The sequence below is a fragment of the Camarhynchus parvulus genome, unplaced genomic scaffold (assembly GCF_901933205.1).
Source record: "Camarhynchus parvulus unplaced genomic scaffold, STF_HiC, whole genome shotgun sequence".
Taxonomy (NCBI): Eukaryota; Metazoa; Chordata; class Aves; order Passeriformes; family Thraupidae; genus Camarhynchus; species Camarhynchus parvulus.
Window position 1 is genome coordinate 192,752 of NW_022148281.1, and position 23,223 is coordinate 215,974.

Consider the following 23,223-nt stretch of genomic DNA (forward strand, 5'->3'; position numbering starts at 1 on the left):
CCATTTTGGGCCCCCCCGCCCCAAAATCCACCCCTGGGGGGGAGGGGAGGGGGCGATATTTGGGGGGGGGTCGCGCCCGCACCAGCGTTGCACAATTTGGGGACCCCCCCCACCCCCCCCCGCACGTGGTAGTGACGTCATTTCCCAGGGGGCGGGGCGGCCCCTCCCCCTCACTGCCCCCATCGCGGGATGAGGAAAAAAAAAACCGCGGAAAAAATTCCAAAAAAAAAAAAAATGGGGCGGAAAAGGAGAAAAAATGGAAATAAAAATGTGGATACCCGCAGGCAGCGCCTGGCCCGGCCGGGGGGCGAAATGGGGGGCACGGGGGGGATTGGGGGGTCCTGGGGGGATTTGGGGTCACCTATGGGGGGTAAGGGCGGGATTTGGGAAGCCCGGGGGAATTTTGGGGTCTGGGGGGATTTTGGGGTCTGGGGGGATTTTTGGGGGAGATTTTTGGGGTCTGGGGGGATTTTTGGGGTCTGGGGGGATTTTTGGGGTCTGGGGGGGATTTTGGGGGTCCCTCCCCGATTGGGGGGGGCGTGTCCGTGTCCCTGCGTCCCGCGCCTCGAGCGGATTTGGGGGATTTGGGGCATTTCGGGGATTTCCAGGTGATTCGCGTTTCCCAGCGCTCCCAGTGCCCGCCCCTCCCCCTCCCAGTGCTCCCAGTTCCCTCCCAGTTCCCCTCCCCCCCTCCCAGCGTCCCCGGGGCCGTCAGGTGACAGCCGGGCCGGGGGGGGGCGGGGGAGGCGACCCCGCTTCCCCTTTTGGGGCCATAAAGGGACCCGGGGGGGGCGGAGGGGACAGCGAGGGGACCGCGCCGGCCGGGACGGTGAGCGACCCCCGCGGAGGGGACAGGGACACCCCCGGAGCCCTGGGTGACACACTGTGGGGGGGCGACACCCGCGGACCTCGGGGTGACAATGGGGAGGGGGGAGGTGACACGCCCGGAGCCCTAAGTGACAGAATGGGGGGGTGGGTGTGACACCCCCGGTGGCACCGCCGTGTCCCCGCAGATGCCGCCGCCACCGTGGCTGTCCCTGTCCGTGTCCCTGTCCCTGTCGGTGTCGCTGTCGCTGGTGGCCCCCGGGGGGGGCGCCCCGGGGGGGGCTCTGTCCTTCCTGGCCCTGGGGGACTGGGGGGGGCTGCCCGAGCCCCCCTTTGTCACCCCCCGCCAGGTGGCCACGGCGGCGGCCATGGGCCGGGCGGCCGCCGAGCTCGGGGGCGACTTCGTGCTGGCGCTGGGGGACAACTTCTACTACCAGGGGGTCAGGGACGAGTGGGACCCGCGGTTCCAGGTACCCACGGTGTCCCCACGGTGTCCCCACGGCCCCTCCTTGGTGTCCCCGTGGTGTCCCCCAATGTCCCCATGGTGTCCCCGTGGTGTCCCCATTGTCCCTGTGGTGTCCCCATTGTCCCCAGGGTGCCCCCAATGTCCCCATGGTGTCCCCGGTGCCCCCAATGTCCCCATGGTGTCCCTCCATTGTCCCTGTGGTGTCCCCCAATGTCCCCTTGGTCCCCAATGTGTCCCCATTGTCCCTGTGGTGTCCCCATTGTCCCCAGGGTGCCCCCAATGTCCCCATTGTGTCCCCATTGTCCCCGTGGTGTCCCCCATTGTCCCCTTGGTCCCCAATGTGTCCCCAGGGTGTCCCCCTGGTGTCCCCATTGTCCCCGCTGTGTCCCCATTGTCCCCACGGTGTCCCCGATGTCCCCAGGACACCTTCGAGCGCGTGTTCGTGTCCCCGGGGCTCCGCGGTGTCCCCTGGTTCGTCATGGCCGGGAACCACGACCACGCCGGCAACGTCACCGCGCAGCTGCGCTACAGCCGCCACTCGCCGCGCTGGTACGGCCGGGACACGGCTCCCCGGGGCTCCCCGGGGCTCCCCAAAAGTCCCCAAGGGTCCCCAGGGGTCCCCGAGGGTCTCTAAGTCCCCTCGGGGTGTCCCCACAATGTCTCCCCATTCCTCCATCCCTGGGGATGTCCCCAAGTGTCCCCATGGTGTCCCCAAGCCTCCACCGGCTGTCCCCAGCCCTGCTTGGCATGTCCCCACATGTCCTCACATGTCCCCGCCTGTCCCCGCACGTCCCCAAGTGGCCCCAAGTGCCCTCACCTCCCGCAGGCACTGCCCCCACCTGTACTGCACCCTGCGCCTGCTGATGGGGTGTCCCCACACTGTCCCCAAGTGTCCCCAAGTGTCCCCAGGTGTCCCCAAGTGTCCCCATGTGTCCCCAGGTGTCCCCAGGTGTCCCTTTGTCCCCACACTGTCCCCACACTGTCCCCAAGTGTCCCCAGGTGTCCCCAAGTGTCCCCAGGTGTCCCTTTTCCCCAGGTGTCCCCACACTGTCCCCAAGTGTCCCCAGGTGTTCCCAGGTGTCCCCAGGTGTCCCCAGGTGTCCCTTTGTCCCCCAGGCACTTTCCCCACCCGTACTACAGCCTGCGCCTGCACCTGCCGGGCTCCAACGTCTCGGCGCGGCTGCTGGTGCTGGACTCGGTTCTGCTCTGCGGCCACAGCGACGATTTCGGCTCCGGCCCTTGGGCCCGGGGCACGGCGGCGGCGCGAGCACCTGGGCTGGCTGCGGGCGCAGCTGGGAGGCGGCGGCGGCGCGCGCTTCGTGCTGGTGGCCGGGCACTACCCGGTGTGGTCGGTGGCCAAGCACGGCCCCACGGGCTGCCTGCTGCGGCTGCTGCGGCCGCTGCTGCGGCGGCACCGCGTCAGCGCCTACCTGTGCGGGCACGACCACAACCTGCAGGTGAGACAGGGACACAGACAGGGACAGACAGGTGTGACAGGGACACAGATCTACAGGTGAGACAGGGACAGGTGTGACAGGGACAGGGACACCGCGTCAGCGCCTACCTGTGCGGGCACGACCACAACCTGCAGGTGAGACAGGGACACAGATCTACAGGTGAGACAGGGACAGACAGGTGTGACAGGGACAGGGGACAGGGACACAGACAGAGACAGGTGTGACAGGGACAGGTGAGACAGGGACAGGGACACAGACAGGGACAGGTGTGACACAGACAGGTGTGACAGGGACAGGGGGCACCGCATCAGCGCCTACCTGTGCGGGCACGACCACAACCTGCAGGTCAGACAGGGGTCCAGCCCTCAGGGTGTGCAGGGACGCCCCAAATTCTGCCCAGGGAGGGGCCTGAAAGGTGTGCAGGGACACCCAGAGGTGTTCGGGAGCCCCCAGATCCCGCCCGTCAGCCCCAGGTGAGTCCCCAGGTGTGTCCCCTGCCCTGAGCCCGCCCTGTCCCCGCAGTACCTGGAGGAGGGCGGCGTCTCCTACGTCCTGAGCGGCGCCGGGAACTTCATGGAGGACTCGCGGCCGCACGAGCGCTCGGTGCCGCCCGGGGCGCTCCGGTTCTTCTTCGGGAGCCCCGAGAGCCCCGGCGGCTTCGCCCACGTGCGCCTGGAGCCCCGCGGGGCCACCGTGACCTTCCTGGAGAGCACCGGGCGCGTCCTGCACCGCGTGACGCTGCCGCCGCGCCTCTGACCGGGACACCGGGACACCGGGACACCGGGGATAGCGGGGATAGCGGGACCCCTTCCCTGGGGACACCGGGAAACCGGGACATGGGGACAGAGGGGACACCGGGCGCGTCCTGCACCGCCGGCCCTGACCGGGACAGCGGGGACACCGGGACCCCTTCCCTGGGGACAGCGGGACGACACCGGGACAGAGGGGACATTGGGGTCGCTGACCCCTGACCCGGGGGACACCGGGGACCGGACGCTGACCCCTGACCCTTGGGGACGCTGACCCCTGACCCGGGGGGACGCTGCGCCCCCTCCCCCCAATAAAGGCTTTGAACGGACCCGAACCCGCCGCGATTCGCCCCAAAAACCGCGCGGGAGGGGGGGCGGAGCCTCACAGCGCCGGCCACGCCCCCGCACCGCTGATTGGCTGCGCCGCGCGTCCGTCTGGTGGGCGGGACGGCGCGCGCCTCTCGGCTCCCCGCTGGTGATTGGCTGGGGCTCTGCGTTCATCAACCAATGAGCGGGGCGGTTGAGGGTCACGTGGGGGAAGGGCGGGCTCTTACCGCCGCTGATTGGCTGAGGGCGGAGGGGCGGCACTTCCGGGAGCGCGGCGGGAGCGCGGCCGGAGCGCGGCGGAGGGACCGGGGGGAACCGGGAGGGGCCCGAGGGGTCCCGGCGGGGCCGAGCCGCCCCCGGCACGTCCCGCAGCGCCTCGGCGCCACTCCCAGGCGGCTCCCGGGGCCGATCCCGGTGTCGTTCTCGTTCCCGAGGCCGTTCCCGGTTCTGGGCGCCGGTGCGGCCGCCATGGGCCGCCGCAAGTCGAAGCGGAAGCCGCCGCCCAAGAAGAAGATGACGGGGACGCTGGAGACGCAGTTCACGTGTCCCTTCTGCAACCACGAGAAGTCCTGCGACGTCAAGATGTGAGCGGGGGGCACCGGGGGGACACCGGGCACCGGGCACCGGGCACGGGGGTGGGCGGCAGCGCGGAAACGGCGACGGAGGAACCGGGGGGGAAGCGGAGAGGGGGGACCTGGGCGGGGACGCGGGGCACCGGGGGGTGCCGGTACCGGGGGGTGGAGCGGGGGCACCGGGAGGCCCGGGGGGGTTCGGGACGGAGCCCGGAGGGGTCACGGCCGCCTCGTGCCCCGCAGGGACCGCGCCCGGAACACCGGGGTGATCTCGTGCACCGTGTGCCTGGAGGAGTTCCAGACCCCCATCACCTGTATCCTTACCGGGAGCCCCCCGTGACCCCCCCGGGACCCACCGGGACCCCCCCAGTCCGTGATGGAGCCTTAACGGCGCCCCCAGACCTGTCGGAGCCCGTGGACGTTTACAGCGACTGGATCGACGCCTGCGAGGCGGCCAACCAGTGACACCGGGGACACCGGGAGGGGACACGGGCCCGGTGACACCCCCGGGCCCGCTGGGGGGGTGACATTCCGTGACTCGTCCGTGTCCCCTCGGTGGCGCCCGGTGCGGGGAGAGCAGCGCGGCAATAAACGGCCCGGGATGGTGGCCCCGGTGTCCCCTCGGTGTCCCCCCATTGTCCCCCCATTGTCCCCTCACTCTCTCAGCGCTGTCACCTCTGCGTGTGGCTTTTATTGTGCCTCGGTGGCTTCACACGTGGCTGGGGCCGAACCCCCCGGGGCCGGTACCGGGGCCGATACCGGGGCCAATACCGGGGCTGATACGGGGCCAATACCGGGACCAAACCCCCCGGGACTGAACCCCCGGGGGCCGGTACCGGAGCCATTCCTGGGGCTGATACGGGACTGAACTTGGGACCAATACCGGGGCTGATACTGGGACCAATACCGGGGCTGATACCGGGGCCATTACCGGGACCGGAACCCCCCGGGGCTGATTCCCCCCGGAGCTACCCCCAGCACGGCCCCTGCCCGGTGCCAGTCCCGTGATCATTGCCCGCCCTGGGGCCAATTCCCGGTGCTGCCCCTGCCCAGGAGCGGCCCCGGTGTCGGCCCCGGCGGGACACGTATCCGGTGCGGTTCCCGGTGCCGGTTCCTGGTGCCGGTTCCCGGTGCCAGCCCCGGTGTCGGCCCGGCGGGACACGGTGATCCCGGTGCCGGTTCCTGGTGCCGGTTCCCGGTGCCAGCCCCGGTGTCAGCCCCGGCGGGCCGGTGCTGCCGGTGTCAGCGGTGGCGCGGTGCAAGCGGCGGCGGCGCCCGCGGCTACTGCGAGTTGTAGAGGCCGCCGTGGCCGTCGCAGCCGTCGAGGCCGAGCAGCTCGGGGCCGCCGCAGTACTTGGGGTCGTAGACCTGGCGCGGCAGCCCGTACACCGTCATGCCCGTCTGCGAGGCGCCCTTGTTGCTGCCCATCTGCAGCCCGATGGTCAGCGTGTCGCAGTGCTCCATGCCCAGCGCCGGCTCGAAGATCTGCCGCTTGGTGCCCGGCGCCGTCATCCCGGCCTGGGGACGGCAACGGCAACGGGAATGGGAATGGGAATGGGAACGGGAATGGGAACGGGGAATGGGAACGGGAATGGGAACGGGAACGGGGAATGGGAACGGGAACGGGAACGGGGAATGGGAACGGGAATGGGAATGGGAACGGGAATGGGTCAGGGGGGAACGGGAATGGGTCAGGGAGGGCACCCCTCTCTGTCCCCTCTTTGTCCCCTCTCTGTCCCTTTTCCATCCCCTCGTTGTCCCCTTCTCCGTGTCCTTCTCTCTGTCCCCTTTGTCCCCTCCGGGCCGTTTGTCCCCCTAATCTGGGACATGAAAGTCCCCGGGTGCCATCCCTGCCTGTGCCCCTGTGTCCCCTCTGGGTGGCAGTGTCCCCATGTCCCCTGTGTCCCCATGTCCCCTGTGTCCCCATGTCCCCTGTGTCCCCGTGTGCCCATGGGGTGGCAGTGTCCCCATGGTGGCAGTGTCCCCATGGTGTCCCCGTGTGCCCATGGTGTCCCCATGGTGTCCCCATGTCCCCTGTGTCCCCCTGTCCCTGTGTGCCCATGGTGTCCCCATGGTGTCCCCGTGTCCCCCCCATGGTGTCGCTGTCCGTGTCCCCACCTGGCTGGCGCCCTTGTTGGTGCCCATCTGCAGGCTGATGGTGGCCTGGTCCAGGGGCTGGTCCGTGCCCAGTTTGGGGTCGTACAGGTGTCGCCGTGTCCCGTACGCCGTCATGCCCTGCTGGCTGGCGAACTTGTTGGTGCCCATCTGTGGGGACAGTGACAGCCAGGGCGTCACAGCTGTCCCAGGCCCCCGGTGTCCCCGGTGTCCCCCCGGTGTCCCCGGTGTCACCTGGAGCCCGATGATGTTCCTGCCCTCACGCAGCTTCTCGGGCTGGAAGCGCCGCTGCTGCTTCTCGGCGTATTTCACCCCCAGCCCCACGTTGTTCCCCTTTGTCTTGGCCTGCAGGAGACACGGGGGTTCGGGGGCTCAGGGGGACCCCCAGACCCCAAATACCCTCCCCAGCCTCCAAACACCCGCCCCAGACCCCAAATACCCTCTCCAAACACCAAATACCCTCTCCAAACACCAAATACCCTCCTCAGACCCCAAATACCCGCCCCAGACCCCAAATCCCTGCCCCAAACACCAAATACCCTCCTCAGATCCCAAATCCCTTCCCCCAGACCCCAAATCCCCTCCCCACACCCCAAATCCCCTCCCCAGACCCCAAATCTCCCCTCTGGATCCCTCCCCACCACGTGCCCGGTGCCCTCCCAGGGGCCACAAGGACCCTCCTGGGAGCCCCCAGGGCTCTGTCCCACCCCGTGCCCCCCCGGGACCCCCCCGGGCTGACCTGGCTGGCGAGGGCGATGAGCGTGGACTGCACCTGGGTGTGGTTGGTGTTCTCGAAGAGGTCGTTGGCCTCGAAGATGTCGTGGGGCTTCACCCCGTAGCGCGTGATGGCGCGCAGGAAGTTCCCGATGTTCTCCAGCTGCTCACGGGGGGATGTGGGGTCGGGTTTGGGGTCAGCAGCCCCACCCAGACCTGCCCCAAATTTGGGGGACCCTGCCCCAAACCCCAATTTCGGGGTTTCCCCTCACCTTGTGCCAGTTCTGGACGGGTTCGTTCACCTTGGGCACCGAGCCCGGCTGCAGCTTGTTAATGAGCCTGGGGGGGACGGGTGAGCCAGAAAACGGGTGAGCCAGAACAGGGGGGGTCACACAGGGGGGGTCACCCCAGGATCAGGGGTCAGGGGTCAGCCCAGGTGGGGTTTGGGTTAAAATTCCCGGGGGATCCTCCCAGGCTGGGGGCACAGGGAGGGGACAAAGCCGGGGTCCCGGGGGTTCCCCGGGGGTTCTGGGGGTGTCCCGGGGCTCCCCGGGCCGTACTCGCAGAGGATGACGCCGTCCTTGAGCCCGTCCATGAAGTTGTCCCCGATCCGGCGCCCCGTGGTGCTCTCGATCCAGGCACGTCGCCGGAGCTCCCGCTCGTGCTGGGGGTCGTACTTCTGAGCCAGCTGGGGGGACGGGGGACAGAGTCAGGGACAGGGGGACACCGCCAGAGGGACACGAGGACACTTCCAGGCGACACGGGGACAGAGTCAGGGCGACACGGGGACAGCGCCAGGGGGATGCGGTGGCACGGCGAATGTGGGGGACACCGTCACGGACACGGGGGACAGTGTGAGGGGCCAGGGAGGATTTGGGGACACCAAGGGGACCCTGGCCGGGGGATCCTCATGGGGACGCATCCCGCCCATAGACGGGGCCGTGGGGACCCCACGAAGGGCGGGGGTGGCACTTCGGGGACACCGGCGGGGCGGACGCGGCGCGGGGATCGGCGCTGGCCCCGGCCCCGTTCCCGGGGATCCCCGCTGGCCCCGGCCCCGTTCCCCGCTCCCGGAGGGGCCCGCCATTGCCGGGGGTGCCCGGACCCCCCCGCCCCGCCCCGGCCCCCGGGAGCGGCGCAGACCGGGCCGGCCGAACCTTTGCCCATATATAGCCCCGGCCCGGGGCCGCCGCCGCCCGCCCGCCGCGCTCCGCCGCCTTATAAGGGCTCACGGCGGGGCCGGGGGCGCCGGGGCCCCCCGGGCCACCGAGCCCCCCGTTAACCCTTCCCGGGCCGGGCCCCCGCCGTGTCCCGGCTCCGGGCCCCCCGCCCGCCGCGGGGCCGCCCGAACCGCCCCCGTTAACCGTGCCCGGGGCGGGCACCGGCGGGGGGGTCCCGGGGGGGTCCCGGGCTCCGCCCGCTCCGTTCCGGTGTCGCCCCCTCCCCCCCCAGCCCCGCCGGGGGGTCCCGGTGTCGCCGTCCCCCTCCGGCTCGGTGCCCGTCCCGCCGGGACCGGGGGCCGCGGGGCGCTCCCCGCCCCACAAACCCCCAATCCCCGTTAACCCTTACCGGCCCGGTGCCCGCCGGGACCCCCCGCTGCTCACGGGGGCACCCCCGGTGTCGCCCCCTCCCCTCCGTGACCCCCACCGGGGCCCGGTGCCCGTCACCTCCCGCGCCCCGGAGGCACCGGGGGCTGCGGAGCTCCCAACGCCGCCGCCCCCGGTGAACCGGAGCCCGGTGCGACCCCCGGGGGGGACCCGCCGGTGCCGCCGCCCGGTGCCGGTGCCCGGTGTCCGGTGCCCGGTGCCCGACCCTTCCGTCCCGGGGCAGCACCAGGGACAGCGCCGGGTCCCGCCCCCGCTCCCGCCGGCTCCTGCCGCGACCCCCGCCCGCCCCGGCGCTGCCGCGCCCCGGGGAGGCGGTGACACCTGTCCGGACCCCCGGTCGGTCCGGTCCGGTTCGGTCCGGTCCGGTCCGGTCCGGTCGGTGCCGCTCACCTTGTTCTTCACCTCGGCCGAGAGCCCGTAGGCCGGGCCGCGGTTGAAGTGCGCGTTGGACATTGCGGGGGTCGCGGCGGCTCCGGGGGTCGCGGCGGGCGGGTGGCGCCGGTTCGGGGCTGTCCCGGGCGGGTTCGGGGCTGTCCCGGCTCGGCTCGGTGCCCTCGCTCGGTTCCTCCCGGTCCCGTCCCGGCGCCGCCACTTTTAAAAGTGGGCGGTGGGCGCGGAGCCCCCCCGGGCCGGCCCGGCCGCAGCCAATCCGCGCCCTCCGCCGCGCTGACGTCACGGCGGGGCGGGTGATGGCGTCATTTTTTCCACATTTACCGGGGGGATCCCGGACGGGGGGGGGACACCGGACGGGGGGGCAGGGGAATCCCGGACCGCCCCCCGCCCCAAATCCGCCCCTCCCCCTCCGCACACCCGTGTCCACCCCCGGTCCTCTCGGGGCCCCCCGGGAGCGGGGACCCCCCCTCAGGACACCGGGGCCCCCCCGCGGTTCCTGGGGACCCCCCGGGCACCGGGGTCTCCTCCCCGCGCTCCCGGGACCGCCCCGGTTCCGCGGGACCCCCCAGGGCAGCGCGGCTCGCGCCCCCCCCCGGTGCCGTCACCGGATCGGACTCCGCCGCCCCCCCGGGGGGGACACGACTCGTCACGGGTGGGGAATGTCCCCTCCCCCTTCCCCTCCCCGGCCGTCCCCGCCCCCCCGGGGCTCCGGGACCCCCCCGGTCCTGGGGGAACACCGGGCACCCCCCCGCGCCCCCCCGGGATTTGGGGAACCCCTCCCCCCTCCCCCGGGGCTGCCGGTGCCGCTCTGACGTCACCGTTCACCCCCGTGACGTCGCCGCCGATCCCCGTCCCTGAGCTCCTCCCGGGGTCCCGCTCTGACGTCACGGGGGAACCCCTCCGAGCCCCGCCCCTCGCTGCCTGCCAATCACCGCGCCCGCCAAGAAACGCCGCGCGGTGACTGGCTGCGTCCGGCAGGCCCCGCCCACTTACCAGGCCACGATGGCGGCGCCCAGAGGCGCGACCCGGCGTGGGGACAGCGGGGCCCGGCCGTGAGGGACAGCGGCGACAGCGGCGACAGCGGCGACACCGAGACAGCGAGACAGCGGCGACACCGCCACTGCGGCGCCATGCGGCTGGGCTGGCTCCGCGCCCTGCCCCGGCGGCTCTGGGGCGGCCCCGCAGCGCCGGAGGTGAGGGGGACACCGGGGACACCGGGAGAGAGGGGACGGGGGGACACGGGGGGGACCGCGAGGGACACGAGGGGACAGCTGTGCGTGACCCTTTTTCCCCCTCCGCAGCTCTGTCGCAGTTTGTGCCAGCGCCCCGCGCGTGTCCCAAGCGAGGGGAGCGACAGCGCCGAGGGGACCCCAAAACCTCGCAGAGCCCCGAGCCGCGACCCCGCGGAGGGCGACACCCGGGGGGGCGACACCTCGGGGGGTGACGCCTCGGGGGGTGACGCCTCGGGGGGCGACACTTCAGGGGGTGACGCCTCGGGGGGTGACGCCCCCAAGCCCCCCCTGAGCCGCCTCCGCTCCCGCCACGAGCGCACCCACGGTGACCCCGGTGGCAGCGGCGGCCGCGCCGACCCCGGGGCCGCGTTCGAGGCGGCGCTGCGGGAGCTGTCCCGGGCCCCGCCGGGCCGCGGGGGCCGCCTGGCGCTGGTGGAGGCGGCGCTGGCGGCGCTGCCCGCGCTGGGAGCCGAGCGCAGCCTGGGCGCCTACAACGCTCTGCTGCGGCTGCTGCCCCGCGGGGCCTGGGTGCCGCGCGGCCCCGTGCAGAGGCTGCTGTTCCCCTTCCCGCGGCAGCAGGAGTGCGGCCTGCGCCTGCTCGAGCAGATGGAGCGCTACGGTGAGCGCTGCGGACAGCTGGGGACACGGGGTGGGGACACTGGGGACAGCTGGGACAGCCAGGACAGGGGACGGATCTGCCTGGCCTCAGGGACAGCTCTGCTTGGGGACACGGGCCGGGTTTGCCTGGGGACACCAGGGACACCGCAGCCACCCGTGCTGCTGGCTGTGCCCTGCTTGGTGTCCCCAGGTGTCCCTTGTGTTGTCTCTCCCTCCATGTCCCCTCGTGCCCATCCTGTGTCACCTGTCCCCTCAGTGTCCCCCAATGTCCCTGCTGTCCCCGGGCTGTCCCTGCTGTCCCTAACGTGTCCCTAACGTGTCCCCAGGTGTGATGCCGGACGCAGAGACGCAGTTCCTGCTGCTGGGGGTGTTCGGGCCGCGCAGCCGCCCCATGCGGAAGCTGCAGCGGATGCAGTTCTGGCTGCCGCGCCTGCGGCACCTGGACCCCCACCCGCAGCTGCCCCGGCCGCTGCCCCCCGGGCTGGAGGCTGCACGGCTGGGGCTGCAGCGCATGGCCTGCGACCCCGGGGCCGTCATCAGTGTCATCCAGGTGACAGGGACACGGGGACACGGGGGACACGGGGACACGGGGGACATGGGGGACATGGGGGACACGGGGACATGGACAGGGACACGGGGACATGGGGGGACATGGGGGGGACACAGGGACATGGGGGACACGGGGACATGGACAGGGACACGGGGAGACATGGGGGGGACACAGGGACACGGGGGACAGACACAGCTGGGGGACACAGAGGACACTGAGCCCGGGGCTAGCGTCAGCCTCGTCCGGGTGGGGACACAGGGGACAGGGCTGGGGTGACAGAGGTGTCCCTGCAGTGACCCCTGTCCCCGTCCCTGTCCCTGTCCCCGTCCCGTCCCCTGTCCCTGTCCCCGTCCCTGTCCCCGTCCCTGTCCCCATCCCTGTCCCCATCCCCGTCCCTGTCCCTGTCCCCGTCCCCGTCCCTGTCCCTGTCCCCGTCCCCGCCCCGCAGGCGCCGGTGCCGGACTCGGGGGAGGATGAAGGCTCCATCCAGCCCTTCATCGTCAGTGAGTGCTGGGGGTGTTGGGGTGCCCTGGAGGGGCTGGTTTGGGTTTGGGGGGCTTGGGGTCCCCAGGGTGGGATTTGGGGTCCCTGTGAGGGGTTTGAGGTGGGATTTGGGGTCTCTAGGTTTGGGGTTTGGGGTCCCCAGGGAGGGTTTTGGGGGTCCCTGGGTTTGGGGTCCCTGGGTTTGGTTTAGGGGTCCCTGAGAGTCTCTGTGAAGGGTTTGGGGCAGGGCTTGGTGTCCCTGGGTCTGGGGTCGGCTGTCCCCAGCTGTCCCCCCCACTGTCCCCATGTCCCCCCACTGTCCCCATTGTCCCCATGTCCCCCCAATGTCCCCATTGTCCCCACTGTCCCCCCAATGTCCCCATTGTCCCCAGGCTGTCAGAGCCCGGACCAGCGGGAGCTCCTGGCCCAGCACGGCCCCGCCCGCCCGGTGTTCGTGGAGGGGCCGTTCCCGCTCTGGCTCCGCGGGACCCTCCTCAAATACTTCGTGCTGCGGGGGGACCCCCTGCCCCCCGAGCTCAGGGTCAGTCGGGGCCTGGGGGGTCCTGGGGGGTCCTGGGGGTCGTGGGTGGGCTTATGGGGGGTCCTGGGGGGGTTGTGGGAGGGCCTGGAGCGGTCATGGGGGTACCTCGGGGGGTACCTTGGGGGGCCCTGAGGGGTCCTGGGGGCCTCGTGGGACCCCCCAGCCCATTGCAGACCCCCAGACCCCCTCCCACCCCCCCAGGACCCCCGGACCCCGAGCGCAGCTTTTACTTCCCGCTGCACCTGGAGCTGGAGCTGGAGCGCGGCCCCTGGGACGAGGACGGCTTCGCCGTGGACAGAGGTGATTTGGGGAGGGGGTCGGGGCGGCGCCGGGCCCGGGCCCCGCCGGCCCCGCTGACGCCGCGTGCCCCCGCAGCCGAGGAGGGCCCGGTGCTGGCGTTTTTTGTGTGCGTGCCAGCGGGCGCCGCGCGCCGCTACCTGGCCGCGTCGGCGGGCGCTGCAGGAGCAGAACCCCGCGCTGGCCGCCACCCCGTCATCTTCCGCCTGCCGGCGGCCGAGCCCCCGAGAGCCCGGCTGGGCCAGGGCAGCCCCGCCCGGGCCGGCGCCGGGGGCCGGGCCGAGGCGGGAGAGCCCGCGGCGGCGGGGAATAAAGGGGCTGCGCACCCGGGGCTGTCGTGATTTGGGGTCTGGGGGGTGCGGGGGCGCGGGGATTTTCCCGGGTCACAGAGGGGTTTTGGGGTCTGGGGGTGCGGGGGACTCGGGGTTGGGGGGGTGTGTCCCACGGGGTCACATTTTTTGGGGGTTTTTTTGGGGTTTTGGGGGTTTTGTTTGGGGTCGGTTTTGGGGTCTGGGGGTGTGGGGGGGGTCGGGGTTTGGGGGTTTTGGGGGTTTTGGGGTTTTGGGGTTTTTCCACGGGGTCACAGGAGGGGGTTTTGGGGGGCTGGGGGGTGCTGGGGAGGGGTCTCGGGGGGGATTTGGGGGGTTTTGGAGGCGTTTTCGGGGTTTTGGGGGGGTTTGTGTGTCCCACGGGGTCACAGGAGGGGGTTTTGGGGGGCTGGGGGTGCTCGGGAGGGTTTTTGGGGGGGTTTTGGGGGTGCTCAGAGGTCGTTTCCCCTTCCCAGTGTCGCGCCCCCCACACCCAGTGGGCTCCGGGTGAGTTTGGGGGGCACTTGGGGGGTCCCCGCTGAGTTTGTGGGGTCCCCAGTGAGTCTGGGGGATCCCCGGGGAGTCTGAGGGTCCCTTGGGGGGTCCCCGGTGAGTTCGGCGGGTCCCCGATGAGTTTGGGGGGTCCTTTGGGGGTCCTCAGTGAATCTGGGGGGCACCTGGGGGTCCCCGGTGAGTGTTGAGGATCTTTTGGGGATCCCCCGTGACCCGATGCGCTCCCTCAGCTGCGCCACCCCCACCCCCCCCACACCCGGGGGTCGCGGGTAGGGCTCAGACCCTCCAGGACCCATTTGGGGGGTCTCCACTTTGGGGTCCCCCCTCCCCAAAATCCCGGGCCGGGAGTCGGGGCAGAGCGCGTCCCGCGCATGCGCACCGAGCGCCGCGCCGCCGCCGCCGCGGCATCATCACAGCGCGCCGCCTCCGTGACGTCACCTGAGCGCGCCGCGGCATGAGCGCGGCCGAGCGCGGCCCCGGCGGGCCCGGGGGTCCCGGCGGTCCCGGTGCTCCGGGGCGGGCCCCGAGCCCGGCGGGGGCCGCAAAGCGCGGGGCCGGCCCCGCCTGACCGACACGGACCGCGCGCGGCGGCGCCTGGAGTCGCGCAAGAAGTACGACGTGCGGCGGGTGTACCTGGGCGAGGCGCACGGGCCCTGGGTGGAGCTGCGGCGCCGCAGCGGATGGAGCGACGCCAAGCTGGCGGCCTACCTGCTGGGGCTGGAGCGGGGCCAGCGCAACGGGCGGCGCGGGTGAGCGGGGCAGCCGGGGGAGCGGGGGGGAGCCGGGGGAACCGGGGGAACCGGGGGACCGGGGGGGGGGAACCGGGGGAAGGGGCGCTGGGGAGGGTCCCGGAGGGATTTGGGGCGGCGGTGTCGCTGTCCGGTCCCCCCAAGCGGGCCCGGGGCTCGGCGGGAGCGGCGGGCGCTGTCCGCGGTGCTGGAGCGGCGCCGGGCGCGTTACCGGCCTTGCTCCCGCTCCTCTTCCTCCTGCTCGTCTTCCTCACCCTCCTCTTCCTCTCCCGCCCCTCCCTGTTCTTCCTCGCGCTCCTGGGGGATGAAGAACGGGAGGAGGAGGAGGAGGAGGAGGAGGAGGAGGAGGAGGAGGAGGAAGGCCGGGGGAGGGAGGAAGGGACGGAGGAAGAGGAAGGCGGGGAGGTGACGAAGGTTGAGGATGAGGAAGGAAGCGAGGGGCTGGATAAGGAGGAGGAAGGGGGTGGGAAGGAGAAGGGGTTGGGCTGGGGAGGAGGAGGAGGAGGAGGAGGGGAGGAAGGCTGGGGCCCTGCAGGAGCCCCTTGCCCTTTCTCCCATCCCTCTCTCTGCACGCAGCAAACCCTGGGAGCAGCTCCCGAAAAAACCCAAACGCAAAAAACGTGAGTGCGGCAGCTCGGGGGGCTGGGCCTGGTCTGGGGGGGCTGGACCCCAGTTTGGGGGCTGTACCCCAGTTTGGGGGGGCTGTACCCCAATTTGGGGGGGCTGTATCCCACCTTGGGGGGCTGTACCCCAATTTGGGGGGGCTGTACCCCAATTTAGGGGGTGCTGTACCCCAATTTGGGGGGCTGTACCCCAGTTTGGGGGCTGTACCCCAATTTGGGGGCTGTACCCCACCTTGGGGGGCTGCCCCTCACTCGGGGGGCTCTGCCCCTCCCTTTGGGGTGGCTGGAGCCCAGTGTGGGGGGCTGCTCCTCATTTGGGGGTGCTGCTCTGGGGGTCTGTACCCCACTCTGGGGTTCTAGCTCTCATTTTGGGGGGTTCTCCCCGTCATCCTGGGGGTCCTTACCCCAACTTGGGGGTGCTGCCCCTCATTGGGGGTCCATCACCCCTTTAGGATGCTGCAGGAACGTGAACTGCCCGCGGCACGCCGTGCTGTGGTACAGGCAGGGCTGCCCCCTTTCTTTGGGGTGCCTGTCCCTCACTCTGGGGGTTTGCCTGTACCCCACTTTGGGGGTTCATATCTCAATTTGGGGGTTCCATCTCTCACTGCCGGGGTCCCTGACCCTTTAGGACGCCGCAGGAACGTGAACTGCCTGTGGCACGCCGTGCTGTGGTACGAGGCAGGGCAGCCCGCTGCCCGGGTGCCTGTACCGCACTCTGGGAGCCTGTACCCGGGGGGGGGGGGGCGCGCGGGCGCGCTGGGGCTGCTCACCACGGCCGTGTGGCAGTGCGAGCGCGGGCACCGCTACTTCCAGGACCTGCACCCGCCCCTGGCGGCCCCGAGCGGCTCCGAGGGCGAGGATGGTGGGCACGGGGGGTGCGGGGGGGCTTGGGGGGTGGGGGGTTTTGGGGTGTGTGGGGTTTTGGGGTTTGGGGTCGGGGGTGTGTGGGGTTTGGGGGATGCTGTGAGGTTTGGGGTGTGTGGGGTTTGGGGGATTTGGGGTCTGGGGGGTGTGGGGTTTGGGGTGTGGAGGGTTTGGGGGTCAGGGGATGTGGGGTTGGGGTCTTGGTGATTTGGGGGGTGTGGGGTGTGGGGGTGTGTGGGATATGGGGATTTGGGGGCTGGGGTTTGGGGTTGGGTTTGGGGTCTGGGGGATGTGTGCACGTTTGAGGTTTGGGGTGTGTGGGGTTTGGGATGTGGGGATTGGGGTCTGGGGGATGTGGGGTCTGGGGGCTCTTGGTGATTTGGGGGGTGTGAGGTGTGGGGAGTGTGTGGAGTTTGGGGTGTGGAGGTTTGGGGACTGGGGTTTGGGGGTTTGGGGTTGGGGGGTTTGGGGGTTTGGGGTCTGGGGGTCTTTGGGGCCAACCCAAGTTGTCTTTAGGGTATTTTGACTCTCGAGCAGGTTTTTGGGTGCTCCCTGGCATTTTTGGGGATTTCTCACCCGGGGGGGGCAGAGCCTTCCCCTGACTCTCCTCTCCCCCCCCCAGCCCCCGGCTCCTCTTCCTCCTCCTCCTCCTCCTCCTGCAGCTCCGGCTCTGAGGCCGCTCCCGCCGCGGGGGGGGGTCCCGCGGTGCCCGCCCCGCCCCCCCCCGGGGGTCCCGCCGCCCCCCCCGAGGCTCTGGAGGCCGTGCTGTGCCTGCCCCTCCCCCTGCCCGTGCCGCGGGGGGGGCCGGGCCCCTCCCCCGCCGTGCTGCAGGGCCCCCCCCTCCTGCTGCTGGGGGGGCTCGGGCTGGGCCTGGGGGGCTCCAGCCCGGCCCGGGGGCTCAGGTGCTGCTGCAGGGGGGGGGGGGCAGCGCCTTCCCCGCCCCCACCCCTGAGGAGCCGCAGCCGGGCAAGACAGGTGGGGGTCGGGAATGGGGGGTGGGGGAAGATTTGGGGTCAGGAGTGGGGGTTTGGGTGAGGAATGGGGGAATTTGGGTCAAGAATGGGATTGGGGAATATTCAGAGTCAGAAATTTGGGGGTTCTGGGGTGGGTTTGGGGGTCCGTGGGGGGCTCTGGGGTGGGTTTGGGGGTCAGACGGGTTTGGGGGTCGGGGGTCTGGGGTGGGTTTGGGGGTCAGAATTGGGGGTCGGGGGGGCTGGGGGTGGGTTTGGGGCTCCAAAGCAGCGCGGGGCAGGAGCTGGGGGGGTCCCGGGGTCTCACCAGCCCCGCTGACGGCAGAGGAGGATGAGGAGGAGCCGCTGCTGAGGCTGAAGCAGGAGGAGCCGCCCCCCCCTCCGGAGCCCCCCCGGGACCCCTCCCCAGCCGAGGAGCCCGAGGGGTCGGCGATCATCTACGAGATCCCCAAAGAGCCAGAGAGGTGGGGGGGCCGGGGGGCTCAGGGGGTCATTTGGGGGGCTTTGTGGGGGGGGCGGGGGGCTTTAGGGGTCCCTGGGGGTCGTTGGGGGGTTTAGGGGTCCCTGGGGGGGTTTGGGGGTCCGTGACTCTTTTATTTGGGGAGATTCGGGAGTTTTGGGGAGTTCTTTTGGGGAGGGGTCGTTCTGGGGGGCTCAGGGGGCTCAGGTGAGCTGCTCTGCCACCTGTGCCCAGCTTTTTTTTGGGGGGGGGGCTCACAGCAGGCCCTGCAGGCCCCGGCGGAGCCGAAGGGGCCGAGCCCCCTCCCCAGAGCCCCCCGAGGACCCCCCCGAGGACCCCCCCGGGCCCCTGAGCTGCCCCCACCCCACCTGTGGCCAGGAGTTCAGGACCCTCAGCAGTGTCCAGGTGCCTGGAGGGGGGGGGGACATCCCCTCACCTGTCCCTGCCCCCCCTCGTTTATCCCTGACCCCCCCGGTGCCCCCAGAGCCACCTGCGCCAGGTGCACCGCCCCCCCCGGGCCCAGCTGTGCCCCCAGCCCGGCTGTGGGCGGCGCCGCGCGGCCGCGCACTCAGGTGAGACCCCCAGGTGAGACCCCCCCGTGCTGGGCCCCCCCAGGGCAGGGGGGTCACCTCTCAGGTGAGCCCCCCCATTGCCCCCCCAGGTGTGCGGGAGTTCACCTGCGCCACCTGCGCCAAGTCCTTCAAGCGCAGGAACCACCTGCAGGTGCACAGGAGGACGCACACGGGGGAGACGCCCCTGCAGTGAGTGGGGGGGGGTCCTGATGGGGACTGAGACCCCCCCCAGGTGGGCGGGGGGGGTCCCGGGCTCACCTGGCGCCCCCCCGGCCCCCCCCAGGTGTGAGGTGTGCGGGTTCCGCTGTCGCCAGCGCGCCTCCCTCACCTGGCACATGAGGAGACACGGGGGGCTGCAGGGGCCCCCCGAGCCCCGCGGCACGTAGGGACCCCCCGGGTCACCTGGGACCCCCGGGTCACCTGGGACCCCCGGGCACCTGGGACCCCTGGAGTCACCTGGAGTCACCTGGGACCCCCCCGGGTCACCTGGGACCCTCCTGGACTCACCTGGGACCCCCCGGGGTCACCTGGGACCCCCCGGGTCACCTGGGACCCCCCTGGAGTCACCTGGGACCCCCCGGGTCACCTGGGACCCCCCGGAGTCACCTGGGACCCCCCAGAGTCACCTGTCCCCCCCCCAGGTGACCCTGTGCCCCCCCATTTTATTTATTTATTTATTTATTTATTTATTTATTTAATTATTTATTTATTTATTTATTTATTGTCACTTGTCCCCCCGCCTTCCCCCGAGGACACCTGGGGGTTTGGGGAGGGGTCCCGGGGGCGCTGGGGAGGGGTCTGCGCCCCCCCCACCCCCGGGACCCCCCCCAGTCCATTAAAATCGGGAATTTTCGTGATGGTTCTTTTTTTGGGGGGGGTCTCAAAGGGTTTGAGGGGGGGCTCGGGGGGTTTGGGGGGGTCCTGGGAGGTCTGGGGGGGCTCTGGGGGGTTTGGGGGGGCTCGGGGGGTTTGGGGGGTCCCTCTCAGGTGCCCCCTCCCCATTTCGGGGGCGCCGCCCCTCGGGGCAGCCGCGCTCGGGCTCGGCGCTGTCCCCGGTGCTGAAGCGGCAGCGGCGGCGCCCGCGGCCTTCATCGCCTCCTCCTCTTCCTCCCCGTGCCTCCTCCTCCATCCCCCCCCCACCCTTCCTGCGCTTTCTGCTCCGCTCCTTCCTCCTCCTCCTCCTCCTCCTCCTCCTCCTCCATTCCCTCTTTCTTCCTCCTCTCCATCCCTCCCCGTCCTTCCTCCTCCTCCTCCCGTGGGCGGGGCCTGGGGGGTCTCGGGGGGCTCCGTGCCCTGCGGGGGGGCCGTTCTTTTTTGGGGGGGGGGGTGGACTGACCCATCTCTTTTTTGGGGGGCGGTCGAGCCCACCTTTTTGGGGAGGGGGGTGGCGGACGGAACCACCTTTGGGGGGGGGGGGGCGCGGACGGAACCATCTCGGAGAGGGGGGTGTGGTGGGGGGGTGGTTTTTGGGGGGCCCCGCCCCGCGCCCGCCCAAGGACGTTTAAAGGACCGAGCCGGGGCCGCCGCTCGCAGCGCCCGGAGCCGCCGCGACCCCCGGAGCCCCCCCGGCCTCCCCCCGGGCCCCCCGAGCCCTCGGGGCCGTGCGGGGCCCCCCCCGCCCCACCGGCGACACGATGGTGACGGTAAGAACGGGGTGGGTGGGGGGGGATTGCGGGGAGGGGGATTGCGGGGATCCCCCATCCCCCACATCTCCCATCCACCCCCCCATCCCCCTCCCGTGCTGCCCCCAGCCCCAATTCCCGCCCCCCCTCCCCGTGCGGTGTCGCACGCTCGCACGGGGACGGCGTCACATGCGGGTGGCACCTGCGGGGACGCGCGCGGGCGAGGGAGGGGCGCGGACCCCTCCCCAAACCGCGGCCGTTTTGGGGCGGGGGGGGGCACAGGCCACACGTGTCGTGTCCCCGCGTGTCGCTGTCCCCACGCCCCCCGGGCCGTGGCTGGTGGCCCCGGGTGTCCCCATCGCCCGGTGACAAAGGGCCATTGTCACGCACCCCGCGCTGCTGGGCAGGGGGGGAAGGGGCGGGGGCGCTGCCGCACAATGGGGGGATTGTCCCCCCCATGGCCCCACCCGGGTGTCACTGTCACTGTCCCCCGTGCCGCGTCCCCGCCTCCCGCTGGCCCTGTCCCCTCCCCGTGCCCGCGATCCCGCTGGCGCTGTCCCCGCAGCGCTGTCCCCGTGTCCCAGCGCTGTCCCCACGATCGCGCTGTCCCTGTCCCTGTCCCCCGGCCATGCCCGCACTGTCCCCGTCCCCTCGCTGTCCCTGTCCCCCGGCCATGCCCGCACTGTCCCCGTCCCCTCGCTGTCCCTGTCCCCCGGCCATGCCCGCTCTGTCCCCGTCCCCTCGCTGTCCCTGTCCCCCGGCCATGCCCGCTCTGTCCCTGTCCCCTCGCTGTCCCTGTCCCCTGTGACACCCCCTGTCCCCACGATCCCGCTGTCCCTGTCCCCTCGCCGTGGCCATGCCCGCGCTGTCCCCTGGCTGTCCCCGTCCCCTGTGACGCCCCTGTCCCCCCAGCAGATCCTGAGCACGGTGGAGGCGCAGGCTCCCAGCGCCGCGGGGCCCTCGGGCTGCGGCCCCGTCCCCGTCCCCGTCCCCGTGGTGGCCGTGCCGGGCCCGGGGGTGGCGGCGGCGCTGCCCAACGGGGCCCCCCCGGGCCCCCCCCCCGTGGCCGACGACAGCAAAACGAACCTGATCGTGAATTACCTGCCGCAGTCCATGAGCCAGGAGGAGCTCAGGAGCCTCTTCGGCAGCCTCGGCGACATCGAGTCCTGCAAGCTCGTCAGGGACAAGGTCACCGGTACCGGCGGGGACGCGGGGACACGGGGATGTGAGGTGTGGGAGATGGGATATGGTGACATGGGGACAGTGCCACCCCGGTGACGGTGACACGGTGTCCCAGGGCAAAGCCTGGGCTACGGCTTCGTCAACTACGTGGAGGCCGGGGACGCCGACCGCGCCATCGGGGCCCTCAACGGGCTCAAGCTGCAGACCAAGACCATCAAGGTGACCTGGGGGGGACACCTGGGGGCTTTGGGCGCGGGGGAGGCACCTGTGGGTCCCTTTGTGGTGGGTGGGCGGCCCGGGCGGGCACTGCCCCTGTCCCCGGCGGTCCCGAGGGCTCACCTGTCCCCACAGGTGTCCTACGCCCGGCCCAGCTCCGCGTCCATCCGCGACGCCAACCTGTACGTGAGCGGGCTGCCCAAGGCCATGGGGCAGAAGGAGATGGAGCAGCTCTTCTCGCAGTACGGCCGCATCATCACCTCCCGCATCCTCGTGGACCAGGTCACAGGTGAGGCACAGGTGTGCTCAGAGCGCGCCCGGGAGGGGGGGGACAGCCCTGGGAATGGGGATTTTGGGGGGTTTGGGGTGTTTTGGGGGGTTCTGTGGGGTTCTGTCCCCGACCCCCCCGTGCCACCTGCGCAGGTGTGTCCCGGGGCGTGGGCTTCATCCGCTTCGACAAGCGCGTGGAGGCCGAGGAGGCCGTGCGGGGGCTGCACGGGCAGAAGCCCCTCGGCGCGGCCGAGCCCATCACGGTCAAGTTCGCCAACAGCCCCGGGCAGAAATCGGGGGGGGCCCTGCTGAGCCTGTGCCCCGGGGCCCGGCGCTACGGGGCCCTGCACCCCCCCCCGCAGCGCTTCCGGTGAGCAAAGGGACCCCCGGAACGGGGGGGGCACCCCCAAAATGGGGGGGGTGGGAATGGGGGACACCCCCGGAATGGGGCACACCCCCGGAATGGGGGGGTGGGAATGGGGGACACCCCCGGAATGGGGGGACACCCCCGGAATGGGGAACACCCCCGGAATGGGGGGGTGGGAATGGGGGACACCCCCGGAATGGGGGACACCCCCGGAATGGATTTCCAGCAGCTGGAAATGGGGGATAGCCCCAGGAATGGGGGTCCTGGGGAGCTTGGGGGGGTGAGATACCCCTGGGAACGGGGGGCAGGGGTCTTGAGGGGGCTGGGAGGTCCTTGGGAATGGGGTCCTGGGGGTTTGGAGGGGTGGGACCCCCCTGTCACCAGGGCCACCCCGGCTGTCCCCTCTAACACCCCCTCACCCCCCAGCCTGGACAATTTGCTGAACGTGGCCTACGGGGTGAAGAGGTAACACAGCACCCCCCACTCCCCAATGCCCCCCAAATCCCCCCAATCCCCCCCCGGGGGGGGCCCCGAGCCCGCGCTGACCCCGGGCCAGCCCGCTGTCGCTGCTGCCCAGGTTCTCCCCGCTGGCCATCGAGGCGGTGCCGGCGCTGGCCGGGGTGGGCCTGGGCACGCCCGGGCCGGGCTGGTGCATCTTCGTCTACAACCTGGCGCCCGAGGCGGACGAGAGCGTCCTGTGGCAGCTCTTCGGGCCCTTCGGCGCCGTCACCAACGTCAAGGTGATCCGCGACTTCGCCACCAACAAGTGCAAGGGCTTCGGCTCCGTCACCATGACCAACTACGAGGAGGCGGCCATGGCCATCGCCAGCCTCAACGGCTACCGCCTGGGCGAGCGCGTGCTGCAGGTGTCCTTCAAGACCACCAAGCAGCACAAGGCCTGAGGTTGGTGTGCTCCATGCCCGTGGGGGTGCGGGGACCCCCCCTGTGAGCGCCGTGGTGGGATTGGGAGGGAGGGTTTGGGGAACCCCTCTGTGGGAACCATGGGGAAAGGTGGCTGGAGAGCTTAGGGGACCTTGGGGACCTGCAGGGACCTTGAGGGACACCATGGACGCCATGGAGACCGTGGAGAAACCCGACTTGAGACCTCGGGGACCTGCAGGGACCTTCAGGGACCCCCATGGGCACCATGGAAGAACTCGGCTGGAGATCTCGGGGACCTTCAGGGACCTTCAGGGACACCATGAGCACCATGGAGACCATGGAGAAACTCACATGAAGACCTGGAGACCTCAGGGTCCCCCCCATGGACACCATGGAGACCACGGAGAAACCCAGCTGGAGACCTTGGAGACCTTTGGGGACCCCCATGAGCACCATGGAGAAACCCACTTGGAGACCTTGGGGACCTTGAGGGACCTTCAGGGACCCCTGTGAGCACCATGGAGACCATGGAGAAACCCAACTGGAGACCTGGAGACCTCAGGGTCCCCCCCATGAGCACCATGGAGGCCACGGAGAAACCCAATTCAGGTCCTGGGCAGGCCCTCCGTGGACACCAAGGACATCCTGGGTCTCCAGGAGATGGAGAAACGCACCTGG

The 23,223-nt window shown here is 71.1% G+C and overlaps 6 protein-coding genes across 7 annotated transcripts; 5 read left to right on the plus strand and 1 right to left on the minus strand.

The window, feature by feature from the left end:
- The first annotated feature begins 819 nt into the window (after nucleotides 1-819).
- On the plus strand, nucleotides 820-3,825 carry ACP5 (acid phosphatase 5, tartrate resistant). The gene is given in 6 exon segments (XM_030970191.1): nucleotides 820-829; nucleotides 1,014-1,295; nucleotides 1,713-1,840; nucleotides 2,408-2,518; nucleotides 2,520-2,748; nucleotides 3,271-3,825. Coding segments are annotated over 5 exon segments (984 nt in total). The 5' UTR covers nucleotides 820-829; the 3' UTR covers nucleotides 3,505-3,825.
- Nucleotides 3,826-4,105: 280 nt separating this feature from the next.
- ELOF1 (elongation factor 1 homolog) lies at nucleotides 4,106-5,050 on the plus strand. The gene is made up of 3 exons (XM_030970182.1): nucleotides 4,106-4,408; nucleotides 4,640-4,710; nucleotides 4,797-5,050. Exons 1-3 carry the CDS (start codon nucleotides 4,293-4,295, stop codon nucleotides 4,859-4,861), a joined length of 252 nt encoding a protein of 83 aa, XP_030826042.1. The 5' UTR covers nucleotides 4,106-4,292; the 3' UTR covers nucleotides 4,862-5,050.
- Nucleotides 5,051-5,528: 478 nt separating this feature from the next.
- CNN1 (calponin 1) lies at nucleotides 5,529-9,415 on the minus strand. Its single transcript, XM_030970174.1, has 7 exons — nucleotides 9,223-9,415; nucleotides 7,786-7,913; nucleotides 7,498-7,564; nucleotides 7,251-7,388; nucleotides 6,746-6,856; nucleotides 6,515-6,661; nucleotides 5,529-5,914 (listed from the first exon to the last, which is right to left on the minus strand). The coding sequence occupies exons 1-7, from the start codon at nucleotides 9,283-9,285 to the stop codon at nucleotides 5,678-5,680; spliced, it is 891 nt and encodes a 296-aa protein (XP_030826034.1). The 5' UTR covers nucleotides 9,286-9,415; the 3' UTR covers nucleotides 5,529-5,677.
- An 811-nt stretch (nucleotides 9,416-10,226) lies between these two features.
- On the plus strand, nucleotides 10,227-13,287 carry ECSIT (ECSIT signaling integrator). The gene is made up of 7 exons (XM_030970142.1): nucleotides 10,227-10,418; nucleotides 10,527-11,076; nucleotides 11,402-11,625; nucleotides 12,074-12,128; nucleotides 12,501-12,653; nucleotides 12,851-12,949; nucleotides 13,025-13,287. Exons 1-7 carry the CDS (start codon nucleotides 10,356-10,358, stop codon nucleotides 13,285-13,287), a joined length of 1,407 nt encoding a protein of 468 aa, XP_030826002.1. The 5' UTR covers nucleotides 10,227-10,355.
- Nucleotides 13,288-14,138: 851 nt separating this feature from the next.
- On the plus strand, nucleotides 14,139-18,415 carry ZNF653 (zinc finger protein 653). The gene is made up of 11 exons (XM_030970143.1): nucleotides 14,139-14,195; nucleotides 14,296-14,516; nucleotides 15,093-15,136; nucleotides 15,768-16,001; nucleotides 16,626-16,700; nucleotides 16,754-16,978; nucleotides 17,300-17,438; nucleotides 17,695-17,839; nucleotides 17,919-18,006; nucleotides 18,096-18,195; nucleotides 18,290-18,415. The coding sequence occupies exons 1-11, from the start codon at nucleotides 14,139-14,141 to the stop codon at nucleotides 18,390-18,392; spliced, it is 1,431 nt and encodes a 476-aa protein (XP_030826003.1). The 3' UTR covers nucleotides 18,393-18,415.
- Nucleotides 18,416-19,551: 1,136 nt separating this feature from the next.
- Nucleotides 19,552-23,056, plus strand: ELAVL3 (ELAV like RNA binding protein 3). 2 transcript variants are annotated; one of them, XM_030970157.1, is made up of 8 exons: nucleotides 19,552-19,649; nucleotides 20,544-20,823; nucleotides 20,926-21,029; nucleotides 21,162-21,315; nucleotides 21,450-21,666; nucleotides 22,090-22,128; nucleotides 22,220-22,566; nucleotides 22,712-23,056. In XM_030970157.1, exons 1-7 carry the CDS (start codon nucleotides 19,641-19,643, stop codon nucleotides 22,563-22,565), a joined length of 1,149 nt encoding a protein of 382 aa, XP_030826017.1. In that variant the 5' UTR covers nucleotides 19,552-19,640; the 3' UTR covers nucleotide 22,566; nucleotides 22,712-23,056. The 2 variants fall into 2 exon arrangements, with proteins under 2 accessions (XP_030826017.1, XP_030826019.1); XM_030970159.1 differs by having other exon boundaries at nucleotides 22,241-22,566.
- The last annotated feature ends 167 nt before the right edge of the window (nucleotides 23,057-23,223 follow it).

What these genes read in the sequence shown, in the direction of transcription:
- ELOF1 (XM_030970182.1), top strand. Translation starts at nt 4,293, where the DNA reads ATGGGCCGCCGCAAGTCGAAGCGGAAGCCGCCGCCCAAGAAGAAGATG. An exon ending in AAGTCCTGCGACGTCAAGAT is followed by an intron (nt 4,409 to 4,639) that starts GTGAGCGGGGGG and finishes CGTGCCCCGCAG; the next exon opens with GGACCGCGCCCGGAACACCG. An exon ending in GTTCCAGACCCCCATCACCT is followed by an intron (nt 4,711 to 4,796) that starts GTATCCTTACCG and finishes CGGCGCCCCCAG; the next exon opens with ACCTGTCGGAGCCCGTGGAC.
- ZNF653 (XM_030970143.1), top strand. Translation starts at nt 14,139, where the DNA reads ATGCGCACCGAGCGCCGCGCCGCCGCCGCCGCGGCATCATCACAGCGC. An exon ending in AAAACCCAAACGCAAAAAAC is followed by an intron (nt 15,137 to 15,767) that starts GTGAGTGCGGCA and finishes CTGACCCTTTAG; the next exon opens with GACGCCGCAGGAACGTGAAC. An exon ending in CCGCGCGGCCGCGCACTCAG is followed by an intron (nt 18,007 to 18,095) that starts GTGAGACCCCCA and finishes TTGCCCCCCCAG; the next exon opens with GTGTGCGGGAGTTCACCTGC.
- ELAVL3 (XM_030970157.1), top strand. An exon ending in TGCAGACCAAGACCATCAAG is followed by an intron (nt 21,030 to 21,161) that starts GTGACCTGGGGG and finishes CTGTCCCCACAG; the next exon opens with GTGTCCTACGCCCGGCCCAG. An exon ending in GTGGCCTACGGGGTGAAGAG is followed by an intron (nt 22,129 to 22,219) that starts GTAACACAGCAC and finishes ACCCCGGGCCAG; the next exon opens with CCCGCTGTCGCTGCTGCCCA.
- CNN1 (XM_030970174.1), bottom strand. Translation starts at nt 9,285, where the DNA reads ATGTCCAACGCGCACTTCAACCGCGGCCCGGCCTACGGGCTCTCGGCC. An exon ending in GACGGCGTCATCCTCTGCGA is followed by an intron (nt 7,565 to 7,785) that starts GTACGGCCCGGG and finishes CGTCCCCCCCAG; the next exon opens with GCTCATTAACAAGCTGCAGC. An exon ending in CCGTCCAGAACTGGCACAAG is followed by an intron (nt 7,389 to 7,497) that starts GTGAGGGGAAAC and finishes CCCCGTGAGCAG; the next exon opens with CTGGAGAACATCGGGAACTT.
- ECSIT (XM_030970142.1), top strand. Translation starts at nt 10,356, where the DNA reads ATGCGGCTGGGCTGGCTCCGCGCCCTGCCCCGGCGGCTCTGGGGCGGC. An exon ending in CGAGCAGATGGAGCGCTACG is followed by an intron (nt 11,077 to 11,401) that starts GTGAGCGCTGCG and finishes ACGTGTCCCCAG; the next exon opens with GTGTGATGCCGGACGCAGAG. An exon ending in GCCCCCCGAGCTCAGGGTCA is followed by an intron (nt 12,654 to 12,850) that starts GTCGGGGCCTGG and finishes CCACCCCCCCAG; the next exon opens with GACCCCCGGACCCCGAGCGC.